The sequence below is a fragment of the Chaetomium fimeti genome (assembly GCF_033439085.1).
Source record: "Chaetomium fimeti strain CBS 168.71 chromosome Unknown B0H64scaffold_5, whole genome shotgun sequence".
NCBI lineage: Eukaryota > Fungi > Ascomycota > Sordariomycetes > Sordariales > Chaetomiaceae > Chaetomium > Chaetomium fimeti.
The window spans coordinates 1,692,470-1,714,808 of record NW_026944333.1 but is presented as its reverse complement, the minus strand read 5'-3'; the positions used below and the strand labels follow the sequence as shown (position 1 = coordinate 1,714,808).

The window sequence follows — 22,339 nt, the reverse complement described above, 5'->3', positions numbered from 1 at the left end:
ATAATCTGTACCAAGTACTTCTAACTTCCAGGTTGAACCGTCAGCTCATCAACCCAAGAATCCTCCGCCATCTCCAGCCCTTGTTACTTGTACATACGTTTAATTGAGGGTCCCTTTTCTTGCCCTGCCGAGCCGAGAGATTCAGTGTGGTATTCGTTGGTATTGGCAGCATGTGAAAAGGACCTTGATTTCAGCCCCTGTTGTTATGCCCTTTTGCAGACTAGCTTGGGTACACAGTGCATACGTCACGTCAAGGCGGAAACAGTACCTCCAGTACATCGATACTTGCAGCGACGATCGCAGTCAGAATCGTCGAGCGATGCGATCCGCGGTCGGGAGAACCGGGTAACTCGGCGGTGTGATGAGATTCCGCAAGGAAAAATGAGGTGGATGTATTCTGTACAGACAAAAAAAAAAAGAAACTATGTACCTCTTGTTCGCTGTCGGCTCGAGTATCCGTACAGACGGAGATATCCTCACATTGAAAGGTGGAACGTGGAGTGTTCCACCACCGAGCAATTGCCCTGCGGCATCTTGGTGTCACACCATTCCCGTTGGGCAGTTCCCCAATACCGGCTTCTCATCCTCGCCGGAATATGAGACACTATTCCGTCTAGTAAACCAGATCCAGCATGAGAGGACAGCTGCCGTGATGACAGCGACCAGCCCAATATAAACCCCTATATATGGTGACACGAACCATTCTCCCTCTCCCGGTTTCCAGTTGAAGAAGGTCGTGGAGAAAACGGTCTGTTCCAGGGGAGGTCAGCTTCCAGGCGCATGGAAAGTAAGGTAGTGTGTACTTGACCGCAGTTGTGGTGACTTACCGCAAGGAACGTGGCAGGGAGAAACACCATGGTGAGAAACGCAATCGACCGCATCTGTTTCGAGTCCTCCCGCGCATCACTCGCGATCTTGAGGTTGGCCTGCGCATCCTGGTACCCGATCTGGCTCCACGACTGTAAAGTGAAGTCTGTCAGTTAGCCTCAACTCCTGTTCACCAACACCCAAACCACCACTCACCAACTGCGCCGACAGCGCCATCCCCTCAATCACCATCGAACACTCCCTCCCATAAACCTCATACTCCGCCCTGATCTCACCAAGCCGTTTGCGAATCCGCGCCCCCGTCCCCCACCTCTCCCCCAAACCTCCCCATCCCCCCATCCCCCGCCATCACCAACAACCCCTCCATCTTACCCACCTCCTCCTCCCACGCCAACAGCGCCGTCCTCAACTGCCACACCTCGATCCACAAATCCACCGAGTACGTATCCCCCATCCCCATCCCCATCCCCATCCCCATCCCCATCCCCATCCCCACACCCGTCCCCAGCGTCCCGAGCGCGCGCACCCTCCTCAACAAGTGAAAGACGCGGTCGCGCACCAGGTTGGCGTGCCGCGTGCGCTCCAGCTCCGTCACCAGGCCCGCGAGGAGGAGCGGGTGGTAGGCGGCGTGGGCGGCGGGCGAGCCTGAGGCGCATGCGAGGCGGGCGGTGAGGGTGGAGGTGTCGGAGGGGGTGCAGCCGAGGAGGAGGGCGGCTGTGAAGAAGGGGGTTTCTTGCGGGGTGGTGGTGTTGGGGTCTTGGGGGTCTTGCTTTTGTTCTTGGTCTTGATTCTGGTCTTGGTCTTGGTCTTGGTCTTGGTCTTGGTGTTGTTGAGGTTGGTGTTGTTGAGGTTGGTGTTGCTGGGGTTGGTGTTGCTGGGGTTGGTGTTGTTGAGGTTGCTGGTGTCGGGTCCCTTCTGCTTCTGGGTGGTTGGGTGGGAGACGGAGGAGAGGGCGAGGTCGCCGGGGTGGGTGGCTGTCGTGCGTAGGATGTGGACTGTGTTGGTTGGGTTGGGTTGGGTTAGCTGGGTGGGTGGGTGGGTGTGCACGAGGCAGTAAGGGGATAGGATGGACGGGGTGTGCGAGTGGGAGGGGAGAGGCGGAGGTACAGACAGAGCGCGTTTGCCGGGCTGTCGAGCAGGTCGATGCTCGTGAAGAAAGCCATGTTGTAGCGGTTGACGACCCGCGCTGTGTCCCCGTGCAGTGGCAGGCATGTAACGATCTGTTTAAAGCTCTCCCGCGAGAAAGGGAGGTACTCAAGAATCGCTGGGTTGTGCTGGATGTCGGGTTGCTCGGCGCGGGCGGCGAGACTGTGTTCTAGCTGTCAGTCACCTCGGTTGACCTACGACCAGAACCGGAGTCGGGTATCGAAGGAGATGGGACAGGGGCGTACATGACTGCTATCCCAGGTCTTCCCTTAGACCGCTGCTCAGTGACCTAGTCAAAACGCTCTTCGATTTAGCCGTGCTCTTCCGATTCTTGCTCCTCACCATCTAGTACCTGTTTGAGCCATCTTGACACATCCTCGTCTGTATCTAGCCAACATTCCGTTATGTCCTGCGATTGGGTTAGGATTTACCACAAAGGCGCTGTAGGATCATCAATACCACGTCACCCTCGAAGCGGTAGACTGCTTTGCTCCTTCGTTGCTCGTAGCAGTAGAGGTTGTCCAGATCTTTATCAAAGAAGGCGGGGTCCTCGAGAGGCCTAAGTTGGGAGGATCAGCGCCAATGCTTTGAGGCTTGCCAGTGATGCTGAGAGCTTGATTACTGGCGGAAGGGCAGCCAAGGGATGATTAGGGGTAGGTGGAAAACACCCGGCCCGCTTCGACATACCAGTCCATCTTCACAATCACACCACTCCGTACTGCGTCCAAATCCAAACAGAACAACGTATTGCTGAATGGTAGATATACGAATGCTGACCAGCACTGAAACTCTTGAACTCTCACCCAGGTATCTATCATCCGAAGGCTTCACATGTGCAACCGTAGCGAAGTGCGTCGTCTTTTGGAGAGATGCACAAACGACGGACTTCCGCACCCCTCCACGTAGGCTCTTGGGAACATTCGTACTACAGCTACTGTGAAGCCCAGTTAGGACAACGGAAGACGGCAATGCGCATCATATCATTCACCGCTGTTGCACCACGGTATGCCGTGTTTGTTTGTGCGAACTTTTCGTACCCGAAGAGATGAAGCCTTACGTGCGGTTCTTTGCTCTCTCAGGGATGCACTCAAGGAACTATTCCCGGACGAGGAGGTTACGGTTAATGTGTGTTTGTATCTTTTAGAAGAGTTGAAGCCTTGCTGATCTGATGGGATACTGTGTAGGTGAAGATGGGGCAGTTCATAGCGACTCTTCCTCGAGAGCTTTCCCAAGTGAGCCGCGATTCGTCTCGTTACTCGTTTACCGCCTCCGACTGATCATGGTTCGCATAGGCTGAAATCGAGGTCATCAACAGGAAGCAACGACACTATCAGAGATCATCGGACCGGCGCCGCTCTAAGAGCTGATTGTCTTGCTTGTGAAGGGATGGAGGTTCATGGCAAATGGGGTAGTCCATGTCGATGACAGAGCCAGCAGGATGCATGGGAGCGTGGGAGCGTGGGAGCGTGGGAGCGTGGGAGCGTGGGAGCGTGGGAGCGTGGGAGCGTGGGAGCGTGGGAGCTGGTCGATGTATCTATTACAACGCACATTACACGTCGTTCCATGCGCCCGTCTAATGCTGGTTTTCTGAATCCTCCCATCCCCGACGATAAAGTGACAAAATGATATTCCCTTATTCGATCACCCCCAACAATTTGGTGTCCATCTCGGCGATTATCTGCCGCTGGGACCGTCGACATCAGATCCTCTCCTGCTTCTGGTCGGGGGTACCTCGGCGGCCTCTGGCATGGGGGCTATGGTCCTGGGGCGAGGAGAGGCGACTACTTGGTACGACTCGTGGGCGACCATGTTGTACAGGTGGGTAAGCTTTGCGCGTACTTGGCCACACTCAGCTCGGCTATGACCACCTCGCGGCTCGGCTAACAGCATGTCCTGCATAACAAAGTCCAGAAGCTGATGTATCGGCTCGGAGCAAGAGGAGTGGCTGTGCAATGTATCGTTGACAAACTGCATGTCTGCAGTTAGTATCCGTCTCGTTGGATTTGGCATGGAGTGGTCAGACTGGTGGTAATTACCTGATCGACACGGCGGTGGATGCGAGCCTGGCGTTTCCCTTTTTCCGGTGTTACGATCTCGAAAAATTGGTCGACACAGTCGTGCGTCTCGTCAACCGTGCGGTGGCTGGCAAACTTGGTGACCAGAGTCCAACCGCCGAGGTACCAAGCGGCAAACTCGAGCAGGACGCAACCGAACGACCAAATGTCGAACGATCTCGAGATGACAGCACCGTCTAGGGCGCATTCCGGGGGACGATAGGTCAAGGTAGCCCGAATGTGCGTGTTCGATGAGCACGATTTGCTTCCGTCGCTGTGGAAGCGCGAGAGGCCAAAGTCCGTAATGACCAGCTTCCCTTTGTCCTCCGGATTACTCTGGTCTCGAAAGAGCAGGATATTAGGGGGTTTGATGTCCCCATGGCGGCCGAAGATTTTCTCGGGCCAAGGATCGTTCGTGGCGGTGGCGGATTCCGTCCTCTTGTATAAGTGGATGCTCTGAAGGCCGCCTGCGAGTCCCCGACATTGTTCAAGCATCCACAGGAGATTGTTCCTGTCGAGAGGTGACCCGGGTTTTGTCTCCTCCCAGAACTCAGCAAGATCGCAGTCGGCCCAGGGCATAATGACGGAGTACTCGTCGCCGTGGCGGAACGCCGCTTGGAGTGAGATCAGATGCGGGTGGACGTCACCGCTGAAGCGTCTCAGAATCTCGATTTCGTTCTCAAACTCTCTCCTATCAAAACTCCCGGAGGTGTCCGATGTGCCGTTACTAGACTCGCTGCCTTTGAACTGCTTCACGGCGAACCAGCCGCCGTTTGCTTTGGTGAGGTTGAAGGTGTGATGGTTAGGGTGGATCTTGACCTTGGACACGAGCCCATATCCTCCCTGGCGCGCCGCGTTGTTTTCCTCGGTCCATGGAAGCACAACCTTCTCTGGTAGCTCGTAGAGCCAGGCGTTTCTGCGCTCGCCGCGCGAAAAGAAGGGGGCCAGCATATCCCATTGCTTTCGCTCGAAGTCATCGTGATTGACTGCCAACCAGTGGTCAAGGCAGCTCAGCCTTGTGTTGGGGTCGTTCTCCAGCCTTATCTCAGAAAGCAAACCCGAACCACGCCCATTGACAGGGACTGCCTTGAGAGGGAGGTGTTTGTCGCATATACCCCCATCGATGAAGAAGACTATGTCCCAGCCGCGATCGAGCAGGACCAGGATGGCAAAAGTCACGCGGTAACTTGAATCGGCGCCGCCGTCTAGCTGTTCATGGCACGCGCGCCCTGCATAATTCCGTATTTCCTCGTCTGTGAGCCGCTTGCCGGCTCCCTCAAGCCGTTGCCTGCCTTGGCGGATGATGGACTCAATCTCCTTGGCCGTCATCAGCGCCTCGACCGAACCTTTCGGGTAGAAATAGGGGCCTTTAGGTGGACGGGATGTGACGCGGAGACTCATCAAACGGTCAGAAAGAGGGCAGTGGGGCGGTAGACTCGGTGTTTTAACATCAGGTTTGTGAAGCCCGGTCGAGCATGCCTCGTCGTATTGCGCATCGCCTCGGTCCCGTATCGTCATCTGCGAAGCTTCGGTCCCAACTTGGCTCCCAGGCGGGGGCCGGGCCGACTGCCCAAGTGCATTGTTGACATCCTGAAGTGGATTCGTAGCGGTGCCGCCTTGGCCTCGAATGGCATTCAACTGCTGGCCAGGGTCATCGGCGCCCTGGGAATTCTCATCACCAGACCGAGCATCAGCTAACAGGTCTTCAATGTCTTGTAAGGGGCCATCGGTACGTCTGTCGTGGTCCGAAGGCGCCATTTGGGAGTAGCCCAGGTTGACAGTGTGTCTTGTGACTTTTGTTCGTCTTAATTAAGGCCAGACTGCCCAGATACATTTTAGAGATGGAAGATGGAAGATGGAAGATGGAAGATGAAAGAACCAAGGCGGTGGCCTCCAGGGATTCCCCAGGGGAGCCGCGAGCGTTTGCTCATCAACAAACAGAACTTACCCACCTACCTAAATCTGTGATGTCAGAGTCTGGTCAAACAATCCACTATTTTACCCAAGTCAAGGTACTCTACCCACCCGTAGGTATCTACCCGAGTGTTGATGTTCAGGGCCACCAATAGATGGGGGTGGGAATGGCTCGGCATGCGACGGCCGTCGGCTGCGTGCCGCTACAAAGTGCTGGGCCAACTATGTCAATCCAGTCACAGGGTGACAGCACCACAGCACCTATGCAAAGAGGATGGCCGCACAGCCGCAAGTCAGTGAGAACTGTGAGGTTACTGAGGCCTGATACGGGAGCTCTTTAGCATCATCCTGATTCCCAGGGGTGGAAATCTACCTACCTTACCTGAGGTACCTTGGATTTTGAGTTTGATGATCCCGTCTCTGACTAGGTAGGCGGTACCTAATCTAGGTACCTCTTTAGTCCAAGTATATGCGCGGTACGCGCGCATTTTGTAGCTCTGTCGACGTAGATTCAAATAGGTCCCTACCTAGTACTTTCCATTCTCTCCTCCCATCTTCGCGTGCCAACGCGTCTAGGCGTTTGGACTCTATGTACCTGTCTACACAGCGCCACTTCGACGCAACGCGACTCGGAGGCTGTGGATGGGGGTGGTGAATGCAACTAAATGGCCGTACAACGCACTGGCTTTGCCTCGTTGATTTCCCGCTTCCAGTCCCGGCCCCCAAACCCTTGGCACCCCAGGGAGGGATGTTGAGAGCCCAACCCATCTTTTTAGCCATCACCAACTCCATCAACGCTACCTAGGTAGGTACCTTGCCTACCTCCAAACACCGAAAGTTCAGCCCAGCCCGCCTCCCCGAAATGGGCCTTACCACCCTCCTGCGCGGCTTCAAAGTGCCCATCGTCGTCCTCGACCGCTTCCTCGCCGCCCACGGCATCCAGGAAACGGAGCATCTCCCTCCCCACCTCTTCCGGGGCCTGGGCGGCATGTCCGCCGCCACCCAGCAAGTCGACCCCCAATCCGCCTTTTTCCGTGCCCGGCTCGCCGCCTCTAACCCGGATCCGACGTCCCTAGACTCAGTGCGCCTCTTCGTCCCGCACCGCCGCGGCCAGGACCCCTCCGCCTACGGCTACGTCGCCTACACCTTCGTCATGGTCTTTGGGCAGCGGCACGTCGACCTCGCCGTGGAACTCCCAGAGCAGGCCCCTCCCGGCTTTGCCGCGCTGCGGCGGGAGATGCTGGGGTTTGCCGCCGAGGACGAGCAGGTCTTGCTCCAGGCTGCTGGTATGCAAGATCCGCGGGCGGAGAGCAAGTTTTTTGTGGTGATTACCGACAGTCGCGAACTTCCGCTAGAGCGGCCGTTTGTAAGGGAGGTAAGTTAGAGTGCTTTCCTTCCTTTTCTAGTTCTTTATCCTCTATTGGCTGGCGGTTAATTTCTCCTTCCTAGTCGGACCTCCGTTGCCAGCAGTGCGCAGACGGGTTCGAGACCTTGCCTGCGCTGCATCTCCACAAGTCCGAGCTGCATGGGGTGGACATTATGTCGAACCCATTTCTGGATGACCTTTGAGTCTGGCCCGTTGTTGCGGTTGGGTTTCTGGTGCGCTGTCAAGCAACGTTAGCCAAGTGTATGGCACGGTATCTCTAATGGTGTGAAAATGGGAGAAGGGGGTGGGGGGGGGCTACCATCTTTTAGGTACCTAGGATGAACAACTCGACAAACGCTCAGCCAGACAGCTCTACCAGCGAAGATGGTGAGGTCCGGCCTTGGTTGGCAGTTACCTAAAACGCATCATCCGCGTCTCCATTTTTGGCGGACAGATTACATTTACTATTGTCGTCCCCGACATTGCAGACCCTTTCGAGACCGCCTACTAAGGTATCCAACGGTGAGACCGGCGCCGTTGAGAATACGGATTGTTTGCGTATGTCGAGACACCTACTAGTAGTCAAATGTTGAAAAAGGGTTGCTAGATGAGTGGTCCAACCTAGCGTATTAACACCTGCTTACCGTAGGTAACTACAAAGGTGCACATCATGATGTCCGTTCATTTAGCTCTAGTCGCTTTGTGTTAGCGTTAGTCAATGGTAAACAGCATTACAGCCTGGCCCTCAAAAAGAATACATCGACAGGGTATGCCCCCCCTGGGGAATATCCGACATACGACGGCCGTCGGTTACGTGCCGCTGCAAAGTGCTAGCCAAATGTCGATCCAGTCACAGGGTGACAGCACCACAGCACCTATGCAGGGAGGGTGGCCGCATATCCGCAAGCCAGTGAATTGTGAGGTTACCTTAGTGAGGCCTGACACGGGAGCGGTTTGGCATCCCAAGTCCGAGGGGTAGCAACCTACATGTACCTACCTTGGATTTTGAGTTTGATGATTCCATCTGTCTGACTGCCCGGTGTGCCTGCCTCCTGCCCCGAGACTGACTACCTATTCATACTCGCCATGCTCCATCCTCCTGGCATTCGCAAATGACACACCTGTACATGATACTTTATCGTTTACCTAAATACTTACCTGTTACTGGGGCGTGGAGTGTGCCCTTTCAGGCTACCAGCCTTAGCTTTCACCGAGGAATGGCTCCGATTGGAGGTTCACCCGCTTTTGTCATACCCTCGCCGAATATACTCATAGTACCTGTGGTACGGCAGGTGTACGGGTCACCGTTGTGGCGACCAGGATGATTCACTCGGGCCGCGGCGGCGTCTATATATTGCAAACCAAGTTCGACGCAAAGTCCCAAACTCAACTGTGTTTTACTCCCCCGACAACAAAGCAAAAGACCATCGTTGTACCACAGTCAACTCAGATACCCGGGTACTCAACTACACCGCGCCTTGAATCCAATATGGAACCCTCAGCCTCACACCTCCCAATGGACTCGGAACCCCTCCAACCCTCCGACAAGCCGAATGGGGGTGTACACACGACTACAAGCGAGGAGAAAGGCACGACTACAAGCGAGGAGAAAGGCACGACTACAAGCGAGGAGAAATGCACGAATCCAGGCGAGGAGAAATGCACGACTCCAAACGAGGAGAAAGGCACGAATCCAAACGAGGAGAAAGGCACGAATCCAAGCGAGGAGGAATGCACCACGACCCTATATAAAGTCCCGATTTGGTGTATCGGAGTACGACGACTGATGAATTTGCTCCGTGCCTATTTCCCAGAGGGGGGATTCGATGTCCGGGTATGAGAACCCCACCCCAAATTCCTCCCGTGTTGCCGTCAGTCCTAACAACTGTCTCATTCAATAGGTGAAGCAAGACATCTACCACATCCGTGTTCCACGGCCTCTTCCTCAGGTAGGGAACTGCGCTACCCTCCTCTTCCCCGAGATCCTGGCTTCTTCAAGAGGGTGTACTGCTAACGAATCGATTCATAAAGTATGACGAATGGCGAATCCGTCCAGGCGGCCCGAGTATGAGGCCAGCTTCTACCATCTAATTGGGGATGAAGAAAGGGGACATCCGCCTTTGTCCAACCGAAAGGTCCCGCAGGTAACGGAGTAAAAGCCAAGGCGGGCGAACCAGAGGAACGGTTAGATTGGCGGAAACTACATGCTAGTGCTCTACGGCACGTTGGCCAAGGTACTTGGGGTAGTAGTCTGCTATACACCCCCGCCTTGATAGCAGCCGCGCGAGCCGAGGGTAAGCTCCTCGAGCTACGACAGTGAAGGGAATAGCAATAAATATTTTCTTGTCATCAATGGTTTGAGGAACAGGATAGATCTATTCGTGATATGAGCATACAACTGGAATGACGGCTTTGTCTCAAGGCATACAACTAGCCACCGGTGAAGAGCACGAAATGAGACGGGAGCATGAGGGAAACCACCTACCTGGGTATTAATGATTACGCCTATCCCTCCTATAGCACATGTGAAAATTACGGAAGCTGCCCAGCTAGGTACCTACCTAGTACAACGCCCCCAGGCAACGTGTATTCACACTATCAACCTTACCATTGCTAACGTTACCCTTGCGCCACGCTCCACATTGCCAGGAAAGGCAGCCCAGAGTCCCGGCCTGCCCAAGTTTTCCCGACTGACGTGTCCAGTTCTAATGAGGTCTACGACGGGGTCTTCCTAGGGGCTTCACCAGCCCCGGTGGGTGACCAACAGCTTCTTCCCGCCAACGACATCTTCCAGTGAGCCCAATACTACTGTGCGGTTCTCACCCAGCTTTTTAGCAATGGTGTCCGGGCTACGTCATCCTCTCCCGTGAACCCCCCGCCCCCAACGCCCCTTTCCTCACCAAACACCCGGGCGTCCCACCGCACCATCCCTTTTTTTGCACCAGACGGTCTCTTCTTGAGTGACGCGGTCGGGACTGAGCACGGTGAGACGGGGGGCGGTTTGGGGGGAACGTGTTGGGGCGGCCGGTCAAGGTAGACGGCGGGCACGTGGTATGGAGCGAGCCGGTGTTCGCAGTGCCTGTACCTAGGTAGTTATGGCATTGTGGCAGCAGTACGGCCGGGAGGTGTGCTCGCATGACGAATGGTGGGCAGAGCAAGGTTGGACTCGACGAATACGTGCTGCGGAAGGTGGTTTGAGCTTTGCAATGGTGTTTTCAGTGTTCACTTTAACCAGGCCCAAGGAGAGTTTCGTAATACTATCGTCGCCTCAAAGTCCGCCTGGACGAGGATTGATTCGGGATTGTGACAGGCGAGTCTCACAGATTATTAAATCTCATTTCAACTAGGGATATTCTGAGTTTCGAATCATCATATTGCTCATGCCACATGTGCGTTGGTGTGGTGTACGTTGTCGGTCACGGTTGTGCCGTTGACGTTGGGACCTCCGCATGCAGCATTCCCACAGTCGACGGCAAGGTGGCCGAGCGGTCTAAGGCGCCAGGTTCAGGAACACCTGAATTAGCGAATCTCAATAGATTTCCTGGTCTCAGTAATGGGGCGTGAGTTCGAATCTCACCCTTGTCACAGAACTTTTGCAGTTTTGGTGCGGGTTCGGGCCTGATTTTTGGTCCCACCTTCTAGAAGGAAAAAACCTGGGGGGGTTGCGTCTGCCAAATGTGGGTTCGAGGCTCGGCTGCGGTGGCACGGCCTCGGCTTGTTTCATGGCTGGTTGTAACTTGGGGCTGCAGCTGCAGATGCAGATAGCAAGTTGGATGTCGGGTAGTTATGTCTGTCATGTCATGTCCCCTGCGTCTTCTTGTCGCGGAAACACGGGAATGTTGGGGTGGATGGCTGGTAGAAGGAATGCATTTGAGACACTTGACATTTACGCTCGGCACTCGGACCGCAAGGGACAATGAAAGAACCTTGATGGCTTTTTTGAGGCAGACGGACGAATGTGGTCCCCTCGCCAGACAACAGCAAACATCAATGGAGGCACCCAAGTACGTAGTTACAGAGCCGAAATGTTTCTATGTACATAGGAGTCAATAAACGAAGTTTGCAGTGAAGTCAAATGTGGGTCCTGACGGCCGATCCGAACCCGCCTGAAACATCAGATAAAGTTCGAAATCAGAGGCCGCCTTGGTGAATCATGTGTCCCCCGGAATCTCCAATCTGAGATGCGATGGCTGGTGCGACCCTCTGGCCTGTGCACGGCGGGAAGACCATCGCTGTATCGGGTTTCGAGCCAGGGCCAAGGCGGCGAGGCTCAGGTACGCCTGCCTGAGCCAATGGCAGCCCCGCGGTTGACGCTTCCTTTAATTGGCTCTGGCGCCACAGCTGCGACTTCTCGATTGGGACGATCGAAATTAAAACACGTCGCGGTTGCTCAGGGGGGGCAACCACGAGGCTCGCTCACTCTGGCAACATCCAACTGAAGAACGCTGAGAGGTGCCCAGCATCGGTCAGTCGCGGGGGAGCAAGGCCAATTTCTCGGTTTCCCTCTCCTTTGTCATGCGAGTGGCCCTTCGTTCATTACAGATCCCATACACGCGCACACCCGCGCGCACACTCGCACACACGCTCGTTACAGTCGCTCATTTCTATCGCTTTTTCGCATGAACAAATTAACAAGCCGCGACAAGGTCCCACGTCGCAGCAGCCAGCGCACCCAGCGCTTGAGCGGTCCAGGTCCGCGCTGCCCCAACCGCTGCTGTCCTCGGAGCCCCGTCCACGGCCTTTGCCGGGGCATCATCGAGGGGGGCCCGGGTTCGAGACGTCGCGGGGCCTCGGCCTCAGGTGGAGCGCGTTCTCTGCTGGCTTTGACTGCTGCTGCTGCTGCTGCTGCTGCTGCTGCCGCTGCTACCGCTGCCGCCGCCGCCGCCGCCCCTACTCGTCGGATTCGAGTTCTAAGGGCCGAGCTATAGGATGGAACCCGGTGCCAGGGGCAGGTCCCCTGTGTCCCGGCGCGTCGCACAGAAGCTGGGCAACGATCCGGTCGTCTGTATTCCCTATCGCCCTCGGAACGATGCAGCCTTCGCGCGGAAGACTGCAGCCGCCGACCTCGACACGGTGACCGCCCGGCACCACGACTCCGAGGCCGACCCCAGGCGACACCCCGCCGCCGCCGATGCCCTGTCGCTCTCCGGCACCACCCCGCCGAGCAGTCCGACCATGGCCAGCTTCCCAGCAGCCTCCAAGTCCATGACGCCAGAGTCCGCCAAGGCCAGCCGCCCTCACCTCGTTCTCATAGACACTCACGGCAAGGTGGCCGCGAAGGATGGGGATGATGCCTCCTTCCGGAAGCACAACCGTGGCATCGGCTCCATCGACTCGCTCCTTTCCTCCACCACTTACGTCAACACTCAGTCCGAGTGCAGCCGTGCCGAGTCCCGCCTCTCTCGGGAGATCCGCATCGAGGTCGATGATACCGACGACGGTGCGCCCATTGCCCCTCACCGGAAGCCAAGGAAGCAAACCAGCAGGTGCGTACTGCTTGCTGCAAGATGTAACCGTCTCTTTTGGTGACAGGTCTGCTCACGCTTGAAACAGGATTCAACTTGCCCCGCCAAGCATGGCTAACCATGGCGCCTCCGGGACCTACAGTGAAAGTGAAGGTCCGGATGGTGAGGATGAGGAGGCGAAGCTGGTTGACGAGATCTCATCGTGGGTCCTGAGGAACACGTTCGGCAAGGATATGGATGACTGCGCTGCCCCACTCTTGGTTTGGGACTGCACCTACCGCTATCTTCAAGAACTCTGGACCGCATCCCACGAGGGCAACCTTGGCTTTGTTCAGTCGACGTCCGGTCACGGCACTCCGTCGCCTCACTACGGTGGCACCCCAGGCCCGGGAAGTGGCGATCAGCAACACGGCGGGCATCATGGGAAAGGGAAGAGAAAGGCGGACGGGGGCAGCGATGACGGAAGCGGGTTTGGTGGCCGAGACAACCAAGGAAACGAAGAGAGAGATGCCTCCCCGGCCTCGCAGGCATACAGCACTAAAGGGAACACCACCAACTTCAGCTGTCCCTATCGGAAACGCAACCCCCTACGATTCAACGTGCGAGACTATTACGTCTGCGCCACACATTCCTTTGCCGACATGTCCCAACTGAAGTGAGCCTACCAAATTTCGAGACTGGACTTCTCCGCTAACCCCGCCGTAGAAAACATATCCGCGCCCACCACCCTCCCGTTCAGAGAAACGCGGGCCTTTTTCATTGCCCTCGATGCGGTCAGGGGTTCGTTTCGAAAACCGATCTAGATTCGCATCTACGCCAGGTGGACGTTTGCCACGTCTCGTTTGACAGTGGCGGCGCGGACCCCGAGGATGGGATTACCCAGAAAATCATCTCGTCCTTGGAAGCCAGGAGCCTCAAAGCCAAGATCGACAACTGGGTCTCATTGTGGAAACTCCTTTTTCCAGCTGATCGAACCATCCCCGATCCAGGTAGGCATTGTCGTGTCACTCTTGTCAGCAGAAGACGTCTAACGCAGAGCAGTGTTCGTCCCGGTAATGGAGATATATGACTTTGTTGCAGAGTCCAAGAAATTTCTGGCTGTGCTGAGCGATCTCCTTGGTATTCAGTACCATCACGTCCTCGGAGGAGCCACCGAAGTGATGAATGTTGAGCTCAAGATCCGTCAAGGCATTGAACGGAGCACGGGATCGATCTATAACTGGATCGAAACCGTGGTGCAGGATTGGGAACAGAGGATAGCTGGAACGGTCTCGCTTTTTACGAGCTCAGCCATCAGCCAACCGGCCACGAGCGACAGTTGGGCTTCCACTCCCCACCTCCCTCCTTCCCCCGCTCCAACAACCACAGTTGTGCCTGGTAATGCTGCCGCCGCCACGAGCGGTACCCTGCCTGGGGCCGAAAGTCCCGGCGCGCCAGCTCCCGCTGGCCTCAGGGGCACTTCTGCTAGGAGACGTCCCAACCCGCCACCCAAACGAATCAAGCGGCCCGAAATCCTGCCCAAGGCCCCAGCGCCGACCCAAATACCATTGCCAATACAACGAGCACGGACACCTCAATCGCAGTCAAGAGTCGTCAGCAATGCTTTTAGACCGCCTCCCACGGTCCTCCCGAGCCAGTCAGTTCCCTTAGCGCCATCAACCACCCAGGGTATCAACCCAGGTCAACCCTATCATACGAGCTGGGAAACCCCGGCGGTTACAGTTACCACCGCTTATCCTGTTCCCTACACCAGCCCAGGTGATGTTTTCCAGCATCCGGCGATGACCCCTGGCCACTACGGCTCCATCCACCCGAACCAACTCGACGTCCAAGCCGCCGCATATCTAGGGTCGGAGCAATCCGAGACCATGTCACCCGACGCGATGCAGCACGATGTCGACCCGCGCCCACAGTCAGCGGCCACCATTCAAGCAAACCGGTTGACCATGTCTACAACTCCAAGATCCTCGCTCGCCAGTCTCCTCTGGAATCGCGACGAAAATCGGGACTCGAGCCAGACGCTAGTTGAAGCACACCCGGCGGGGAGGTGCGCCAATATGTACTGCCCGAGCTGCAACAAGACCATGCCGGACGATATGGCCGCGCAACCGTCCCCCGTCGGCATACACCCCGTCACGGGGGCTCCACATCACCATGTTTTCCATACTGCGGGCCCGGGACAGGGAGGGCCCTTCCAACCCTCCCCCAGCCCCAACGAGGTACACGGATTTACGGACCAAGTGGAGTGGTACGCCGTTGGGGGAGGACATGGCACGGGGGGTAATGATAATATGTTTGGGGGAGGACACCACGGGCCGCGGGAGGGGTACTAGCACGGGAGTCGGGCTCCCTGTTTTGGCTAATGGGAAGCAGGAAAAAGATGTTTTCTTTTTTGGATACCATATTTGTTTCATGTATACTAACAAAATAACAAGGATTTTGTACTAATGTAATGCCAGATGCAACAAACGCGGAGGGTGAGAACTGGGGGACATATATACATACACGAGGAGGAACGGCGGGATATGTGGTGATATGGCACACTACACGAGGTTATGAATGATGTATCCATTAGCTTTTTGTATGATCTGTCTTAGATCTTTTAGCGTTGCTTAGTGGCAGAAGCGCAGCCCTAGGCAGGTGTAATTCTAGTGTGTATCTGAGGAACCATGGGACTGATTTTGAAGCACCGTACTAGCCGCGAGAGTACGCTCGTCACAGATGTCTTGCGTTTCCCATTTTCTCATGACTGGAGAAGGTAAAGAAAAGGGCTGGCTGCCACGGGGATATGGCCCATTCTGACTGCTCCCTTCGACGCATCACATTGAACTAACACCTATTACGTTGTTCAACCTGGAGTCAAATCACACCAATGCATTACAATACTGCAGACTGCCGAATCAACAAATATTATTCGCATCCCATGTTTACCATAAGCTCAATCTCCCTTCATAGAAAACATTGCAAACCACCCAGCGCTGACATGTATCCCAAAAGAAATAAGCCAAGTGATTAAACACATCGCAATGCCCACAACACCACGCAAAATGATTGCTCATGAATGCCTCTCCCCTCTCTAACCAAAACAAAACGACAAAGACCACAGACGAACGGTTGGGATAAACGCAGACACAGATAGATATGGCCAAAACCCAACTAAATGACCACAACCCCCCCCCCCCCCCCCCCCCATCCGCCTACCTAGGTAGGTACCTCCCTGCCGGCAACGGTAAGCGGTAAGCGAAAAGCATCAAGGCCCGGGACTGACGTCGGCCAGGCCGCGGGTCTGCTGCGCCTGCATGGCGACGACCAGGTCGGTCAGGCGGTCGATCTTGGCGGCGAGGTCGGCGATGCGCGCCTCGGCCTCGGGCGCCGGCTCGTACTGCTGCGCGGAGGAGGAAGAGGATGCCGACGGCTCGGCGGCCGCCGTCGTGGTGGAGAGGGTGGAGGCGGTAGCGTGGGGCGGTGGCGGGCGGGGGAGGGTGAGCGTGGATGCGGAGGAGAGGTCGCCGCGTAGAGAGGCGGGGGGTTGTGCGTGGTGCTGGTGCTTGTTGTGTTGGTGGTGCGGCCGACGGGAGGGGTTCGGGCTGGCGATGGTGGCGTGGCGCGGGCCGCGGAAGCCGGTGTACTGCGTCCCCTTGCCGGCGGTGCCGTGCAGCCACTCGTAGAATTCGATGACGGCGACGATGGGGAGGTGGGTTGCTTTGAGAAGCAGGATGCGGGCCTTGCGGAACTTGTTGTCCGACGGGAGGAACAGGCGCAGCGGCCGGAAGATGACGAGGGCGAGGAGGTTGAAGGGCGGGTAGAAGTGGGTTAGGCGATTGGAAGTTGATGCTTCCAGGACGTAAACGCTGTAGACGTAGAGGTACTCCTCGCGGGCGTGGGTGATGACGCGCGAGAACGAGTTAGAGAGCATACCCGTCAGGGAGCCCGTTAGGAGGATGGAGCTGAGCGTGACGAAGAGCATCATCAGGGGTGGGCCGAAGATGGGGTCGATGTTGTGCATGATGTCGAAGCCGACACCGCTCGATCCGAAAAAGATGCGTGTTAAGAAGCCAGCCATTTTGTTGAGGGAGTAGGAATCGCGGCCGACCAGAGAGAAGGTGGTGAGAAACCCGAGGTAGATGACGACAACAAGCACCATAAACTTGAGGAAGTCTTTACCCATCTCCTTCAGGCAAGGGATGAGGGTCTAGGCGAGTTAGCTTCGACTTGGTAAACCGCGAGAAAGTAACTTACCCCCCAGTACGGGCTCAGGCTAAGGATGGAAAAGACGCGAGGGACCATGAAGAGCGCCTCGAGAGCCAGAACGTCAAAAGCGAGGTCAACGAGGCGAGCGTTGCCGGTTTCCAACCCAACAATCCCTACGAAGGTCAGTGAGGGAGCCAGGCGAGCGGTAGGGTGGCATACTCAAAACGAAGTAGGTGAAGCCAATTGCTATCATGGCCATGTCAAAAATGTTCTGGGTTCGTGTTAGTCTTGACGCCTACCCAACCAACCCAACGAATGGCATGTGCTTACCCAAACATCTGCAGCATAAAAGATCGACCCAGCATCTATCCACTCGCTCAGCTCGTCGTAGGCAAAGGCAGCAAGCCAGAGACACAAAAAGACCTCCAATGTAGTAATGCGCGTAGGGTCCCGCTCCATCAGCACGGCATAGTAGAGGAACAGGAAGCTGGCGAAGAAGAGGACCTCGAAGGATTTGAGGTACTTGGGAACGCGGAGGCGCGAAAAGGGGTCGGCGGTGGTGGGCTTGTAGAAGCGCGGCTTCTTGACCGAGTGGACGGAGAGGGAATCCCAGAAGATGATATCGCCGTTCCATATTCCCGTAATGATCTTTTGGACGATGCCCTGGCTGAGAAAGCGCTTGGCGTCAGCAATGGCGGCGATCTCGAGGGCATTGAGGTTGGTGAAGTGCGCGGTAGGATCATCCTCCTCCTCGTCATCGTCAAGGTCAGCCGTCATGCTCATGGTAAGGCGCGAGATGGAATGCAGGAGCATGTTGCGTTTGTTGGCCCCTGTCGGGCTGAAAGCCTGGCGGGCCGAATTTGCAGTGTCACGCAGGGCCCGGCCTAGGAGAGAGCTGCGCTCGTCAACGGCGGCCTCCTCATCGGTGGGACTCGTATCTACGTCCTTGGTGTCAGGAATCTCGTAGAGGCAATAGTCAACAGCCTCCCTCTCGGACAGATGGGTCAAGAAGCGCCAGGCCACGATCTCGCAGGCGTTAGCCCGAGCCTCGTGCAGCCCTTTGTCTTCTGTGATGGCGCCGTAATGCCATTTTAGGGCACTGCAAAGGCATCAGCATACCGTCTAGAGCAAGGCAGTGAAACAGAGTCAAGTCACTTGCAGCAAAGCGTTCACAATGGCGGGATGAGTGCAATTGCGACCCAGGTGGTCAACCAAGGCGGGCAGACTGTCGCCGGCGCCAGTGGTCCTGAGTTGCTCAAAAGTCAAGGGCAACTGAATGATACTAGCGATATAGACGGATAGTTTCTTGACCAGCACCCGGAAGCAGTCATCATCGTGGATGTCGGGGAGTTCCGCAATCCGACGATCTTGGCGATGGAAACCCGTGGGCGAAGGGGTTCGCAACGGTTCTGAACCCTGTGCAGGTTTCGACTTGACGCGGATCGGCATCGCGAACAGCTGCAAGTGGTTTATGTACCTCGGTAGTTGGGGGGCAGGTACTGTGTAATTAACTTGAAGGGAAAGTAAAAATAATTCCGTAAATGAGACTCGGCCCGGCTCCTCGGATCCTGTCACCACCGAGCGAGAAGGAAAAGAAAGGGAGGAGGAGGAGGAAGCTCCGGTGAAAGAGGGGATGGAACTTGCCTTATCTGGAATGTGATGTCGTCGTCAGTTGGATGATCCATGTTTTGTTGGAGAATCCTGGCACAGGGCCTGGACCTTGCGAGCCTGCCTGCGTGGGCGTGGTGGGCTGCGCCTTCCCTGTCTTGGCTGTTTCCTGCAGGGCCACCCGTGTCTGGCCGACCTCCTGTGAGTGGGCGGGTTGGGGGTTTCTCAGGGGGCACCACGCTAAAACTGCCCACCACAAACTAACCGTTTCAACTTCGTCCAATCCATCCATGGACCATCAAGACGGCGACTGCGAATCACCCCGCCGCCCTCAGGGCTCGCTTTGCATTGCGCCGTCGCCACATAAATCTGGTCAGCTGAGCAATTGGCAGCGTGCGCAACGGGCAGTTCGCATGGCCGTTCTCGGATTGGCCAATCCCAATGTTTACCATTTGAAACAACCCCTCTTCCCTTTGTTGGACACCGGCATCCGTTGATCTCCATGTGCCACTTTCAGGTGTGGCCAGCCGAGGTTGGCCAAGTTCAAACACCAGAACAATTCCTCTGCGTCAAGTTCTGGGTCGGTCACAGCGTGCTGCTGTACGAGGATTGTGTATCCAATTGTTCCTGTGTTGTTGTTGTTTTTTCGTTGTCGGTTTTCCTTCTTTCTTCCAAAGCCTTATTAGGTAACTAGGTACCTACCTACGCGTGCCTACGCATTTTCCCTCTTCCGAAATAGGAACCATGTTTGGGGTTTCCCCTCGTTGGAGAAGCGGGTCGTTCCCTTCCGCGGTCGAAGCCGGGCTAATCTATCAGGGGGGGATTTTCCATATGTCCATGCCCCTCAGAGTAAATCATCACCAGAAACTGCCATTATGAAGTATTCGACACCATCATAGTGCAGGACATAATGGCTGCTTTGGCGAGTACTTAATGGGATGCTCTGAGCACGGTGCTCAGAGGCTGTTCTTGCCTTCTCCGTTGACAGGCCCCCTGGGAAACTAGATCAAGCATCACAATTACTACAGCTATGAAAGCTATCTTCACCCTCGGCCTCGGCCTACTGTCCGCGGCGCAAGCTCTCCCCTCAGCACGGGCGGCAGCCTCATCTACCGTGGACGGGACGCGCTTCTCAATCGATGGCAAGACGGGCTACTTCGCGGGCACCAACTCATACTGGATCGGCTTCCTGACGAACGACAAGGATGTTGATACCACCCTCGACCACATCGCGTCCTCCGGTCTCAAGATCCTGCGCGTTTGGGGCTTTAACGATGTCAACACCAAGCCCGGAGCGGGCACCGTTTGGTTCCAGCTCCTCTCCTCATCCGGCTCGCAGATCAACACAGGGGCGGACGGCCTGGAGCGCCTAGATTACGTGGTTCAGTCGGCCGAGCAGCGCGGTGTCAAGCTGATCATCAACTTTGTCAACTACTGGGACGATTACGGCGGCATCAACGCCTACGTCAAAGCCTTCGGCGGCACCAAGGAAAACTGGTATACCAATGCCGATGCCCAAGCCCAGTACAAGAAGTACATCGAGGCCGTCGTCAGCCGCTATTCAGCGTCGGACGCCGTGTTTGCGTGGGAGCTGGCAAACGAACCCCGCTGCAAGGGCTGCAGCACTGATATCATCTACAAGTGGGCGACGGACATTTCGGCCTACATCCGGAGCCTGGATTCGAGCCACATGATCACGTTGGGTGACGAGGGCTTTGGGATCCCGGGTGACACTACTTACCCGTACCAGTACACTGAGGGGACGGATTTCGTCAAGAACTTGGACATCAAGGATCTGGACTTTGCAACGTTCCACATGTATCCCGACAGCTGTGCGTTTCAACCATTCACCCATTGATACCCAACCATCAACTAACTGCATATTAGGGGGTGTCCCGTACACATTTGGCGAGGGCTGGATCACGAGCCACGCCGCCGCCTGCAAGGCCGCCGGCAAGCCCTGCCTCTTGGAAGAATGTAAGGAGCCCACACATCTCACTCACCCCCACTCACCCCCTCTCTCTCCCCACGGGCGAAAGGTTAACGAATTACCAGATGGCGCCAAGGCTAGCTGCGACATCCAGAAGCCCTGGCAGCAGGCTTCCCTCGCGCTCGCCGCCGACGGCATATCGGGCGACCTCTTCTGGCAATGGGGTGACCAGTTGAGCTCGGGCCAGACGCACGACGACGGCAACACGGTCTACTACGGGTCGGAGCTGGCCACGTGCCTGGTGACTGATCATGTCGATGCTATTAATGCGGCGTCGTAGGTAACTGAGTGTGCGGCGGAATGGTTAGTCGTTGAGTTATCCTTCCAGTGTAGTGAGTCGAAGTTGGAAAATGCGCATTTTGGGTCTCAAGACCGTCAATACCAGACCTAGCCTCGGTACTGTTTGGCTTTAGCTCGCAACTTTTACCTCCCAGTCACTAGTCCGTAACGTAACAGGATGTAACAAGTTTGATCTTTGTTGAGGAATACATTTTATCAAACCATCATCAGACAATGGATATCATTCAGCTACTCGCGGACACACGAAACCCACAGACTCAGTCTCTAACCCGCGACAGCCAAACAAGCACTCTATCGCAGGGTGTGTTCATCTCATGATTAGGTTTCGCTATATGATGCAGGCCCAAAGGTAAACTTCATAGCAATGGCAGAAAGCTACTTGTGATCGGTTCTTCCAGGTGTTCAAAGAACGGCGCACTTGGGATAAATCGTACTGTAATTTTGACAGGTATGTAGGTAATTCTCAGATAAACCTCCCTCGGTGGCTGTGCTTCGTGTTACACACTCGGCTGCTATCTTTATCATTACATCAGATGAAGTTAATTGAAAACGGGCTGAGGGCCTTCCAAATTTTACGGGCCATGTAGGTAGGTACCTTCTGCACTCTCGTCTGGACTTCGATTCTTTAAAAGACCGTGGCTAACATTGCCCTGTTTATGGGCATCCGATGAGCGAGGGATTGATACAGACTCGAACACCCGCTCTTACAGCATGGTGTTGCCCACGACGGCTTGCCATATGGCCTTCATATTCTTCGCAGTAACGAGATCTGGCCACCCGGGTCGATGACCTCCATGACCGCTCTCTACGGCCGGCGGTGGAAAAGAGAAAGGGGTCATTCTACAAGTAACTTGGTTGTTTCTTCGAGCTAAAAAACAACCCAATAATAAGTATCGAGTCGCTGCGCCTGAGCCCCAGCACCTACCCCGATGACCCCCACAGACAACAGCACACAAATAGGTACTTCAAATGAACAGATGGGCTGAATAAGTAGGCAGGGGTTAAGTCAGATCTGTCTCGTGTCGACATAAGATCTCAAGAATCATGATAGGTAGCAACTACACCACACGGCAAGCGCGAATTGGCGAGAAACTCCTGATTTCTCCTCCAGCGATTCAACACATTGGAATCCCACGTTAAACAGGATCTTCTCGTATCGGGCCAAAATCTGGAACCCCACCAGCGCGCGTCTGCTGCTGCAGGGCGACGGTAACATCGCGGGGAGGAACACGCGGTGGCGGGCCACAATTGCGGCACAGCTGAGGTTCTGACGGCCTGGTTTGATGAGCAGGAGAAAAGAGTGGATCGCTGTAGGAATGTGACCAGCTCCTGAAGGAAACTTGTGACGGGAAGAAAAGTCGCTCAAGTTTTGGCGTGTTTGGAAGCTGGAAATCTTCAAGAGCTGTTGTCTGTCGTCTTCAGATCCCCAGATGCCATCCATTCCATCTCGATGGAATCTCGTCTTCCTTGATCGACA

General features: G+C 55.7%; 6 protein-coding genes and 1 non-coding gene across 7 annotated transcripts; 4 read left to right on the top strand and 3 right to left on the bottom strand.

The window, feature by feature from the left end:
- Window positions 1-613: 613 nt before the first annotated feature.
- Window positions 614-2,669, bottom strand: B0H64DRAFT_375135 (uncharacterized protein; the record flags this gene model as incomplete). Its single annotated transcript, XM_062802395.1, has 9 exons — window positions 614-644; window positions 701-750; window positions 828-959; window positions 1,024-1,093; window positions 1,424-1,823; window positions 1,940-2,147; window positions 2,327-2,361; window positions 2,406-2,533; window positions 2,662-2,669. The coding sequence occupies 9 exons, from the start codon at window positions 2,667-2,669 to the stop codon at window positions 614-616; spliced, it is 1,062 nt and encodes a 353-aa protein (XP_062657851.1).
- A 1,129-nt stretch (window positions 2,670-3,798) lies between these two features.
- On the bottom strand, window positions 3,799-5,786 carry B0H64DRAFT_361741 (kinase-like domain-containing protein; the record flags this gene model as incomplete). The annotated part of the gene is made up of 2 exons (XM_062801745.1): window positions 3,799-3,942; window positions 4,288-5,786. 2 exons carry the CDS (start codon window positions 5,784-5,786, stop codon window positions 3,855-3,857), a joined length of 1,587 nt encoding a protein of 528 aa, XP_062657850.1. The 3' UTR covers window positions 3,799-3,854.
- A 945-nt stretch (window positions 5,787-6,731) lies between these two features.
- On the top strand, window positions 6,732-7,602 carry B0H64DRAFT_184615 (uncharacterized protein). The gene is made up of 2 exons (XM_062798983.1): window positions 6,732-7,317; window positions 7,392-7,602. Exons 1-2 carry the CDS (start codon window positions 6,805-6,807, stop codon window positions 7,509-7,511), a joined length of 633 nt encoding a protein of 210 aa, XP_062657849.1. The 5' UTR covers window positions 6,732-6,804; the 3' UTR covers window positions 7,512-7,602.
- A 3,177-nt stretch (window positions 7,603-10,779) lies between these two features.
- Window positions 10,780-10,893, top strand: B0H64DRAFT_t112. The gene has a single exon. It is a non-coding gene; the product is annotated as a tRNA-Leu (tRNA).
- A 1,242-nt stretch (window positions 10,894-12,135) lies between these two features.
- Window positions 12,136-15,582, top strand: B0H64DRAFT_425205 (uncharacterized protein). The gene is made up of 4 exons (XM_062805675.1): window positions 12,136-12,794; window positions 12,862-13,428; window positions 13,479-13,762; window positions 13,815-15,582. Exons 1-4 carry the CDS (start codon window positions 12,238-12,240, stop codon window positions 15,104-15,106), a joined length of 2,700 nt encoding a protein of 899 aa, XP_062657848.1. The 5' UTR covers window positions 12,136-12,237; the 3' UTR covers window positions 15,107-15,582.
- A 20-nt stretch (window positions 15,583-15,602) lies between these two features.
- On the bottom strand, window positions 15,603-18,526 carry B0H64DRAFT_184578 (uncharacterized protein). The gene is made up of 5 exons (XM_062798981.1): window positions 18,124-18,526; window positions 17,295-18,063; window positions 17,184-17,235; window positions 17,013-17,137; window positions 15,603-16,965 (listed from the first exon to the last, which is right to left on the bottom strand). The coding sequence occupies exons 1-5, from the start codon at window positions 18,411-18,413 to the stop codon at window positions 16,024-16,026; spliced, it is 2,178 nt and encodes a 725-aa protein (XP_062657847.1). The 5' UTR covers window positions 18,414-18,526; the 3' UTR covers window positions 15,603-16,023.
- Window positions 18,527-19,336: 810 nt separating this feature from the next.
- Window positions 19,337-21,267, top strand: B0H64DRAFT_184592 (glycoside hydrolase superfamily). Its single transcript, XM_062798982.1, has 3 exons — window positions 19,337-20,404; window positions 20,460-20,549; window positions 20,628-21,267. Exons 1-3 carry the CDS (start codon window positions 19,603-19,605, stop codon window positions 20,840-20,842), a joined length of 1,107 nt encoding a protein of 368 aa, XP_062657846.1. The 5' UTR covers window positions 19,337-19,602; the 3' UTR covers window positions 20,843-21,267.
- Window positions 21,268-22,339: the final 1,072 nt, after the last annotated feature.

Coding starts and splice junctions, on each gene's coding strand:
- B0H64DRAFT_184615 (XM_062798983.1), top strand. CDS start 6,805: ATGGGCCTTACCACCCTCCTGCGCGGCTTCAAAGTGCCCATCGTCGTC. Junction 7,318..7,391: donor AGCGGCCGTTTGTAAGGGAG/GTAAGTTAGAGT, acceptor TCTCCTTCCTAG/TCGGACCTCCGTTGCCAGCA.
- B0H64DRAFT_425205 (XM_062805675.1), top strand. CDS start 12,238: ATGGAACCCGGTGCCAGGGGCAGGTCCCCTGTGTCCCGGCGCGTCGCA. Junction 13,429..13,478: donor GCCGACATGTCCCAACTGAA/GTGAGCCTACCA, acceptor ACCCCGCCGTAG/AAAACATATCCGCGCCCACC. Junction 13,763..13,814: donor TCGAACCATCCCCGATCCAG/GTAGGCATTGTC, acceptor AACGCAGAGCAG/TGTTCGTCCCGGTAATGGAG.
- B0H64DRAFT_184578 (XM_062798981.1), bottom strand. CDS start 18,413: ATGCCGATCCGCGTCAAGTCGAAACCTGCACAGGGTTCAGAACCGTTG. Junction 18,064..18,123: donor GCCATTGTGAACGCTTTGCT/GCAAGTGACTTG, acceptor ATGCCTTTGCAG/TGCCCTAAAATGGCATTACG. Junction 17,138..17,183: donor CTTCACCTACTTCGTTTTGA/GTATGCCACCCT, acceptor TGACCTTCGTAG/GGATTGTTGGGTTGGAAACC.
- B0H64DRAFT_184592 (XM_062798982.1), top strand. CDS start 19,603: ATGAAAGCTATCTTCACCCTCGGCCTCGGCCTACTGTCCGCGGCGCAA. Junction 20,405..20,459: donor CCACATGTATCCCGACAGCT/GTGCGTTTCAAC, acceptor ACTGCATATTAG/GGGGTGTCCCGTACACATTT. Junction 20,550..20,627: donor GCCCTGCCTCTTGGAAGAAT/GTAAGGAGCCCA, acceptor ACGAATTACCAG/ATGGCGCCAAGGCTAGCTGC.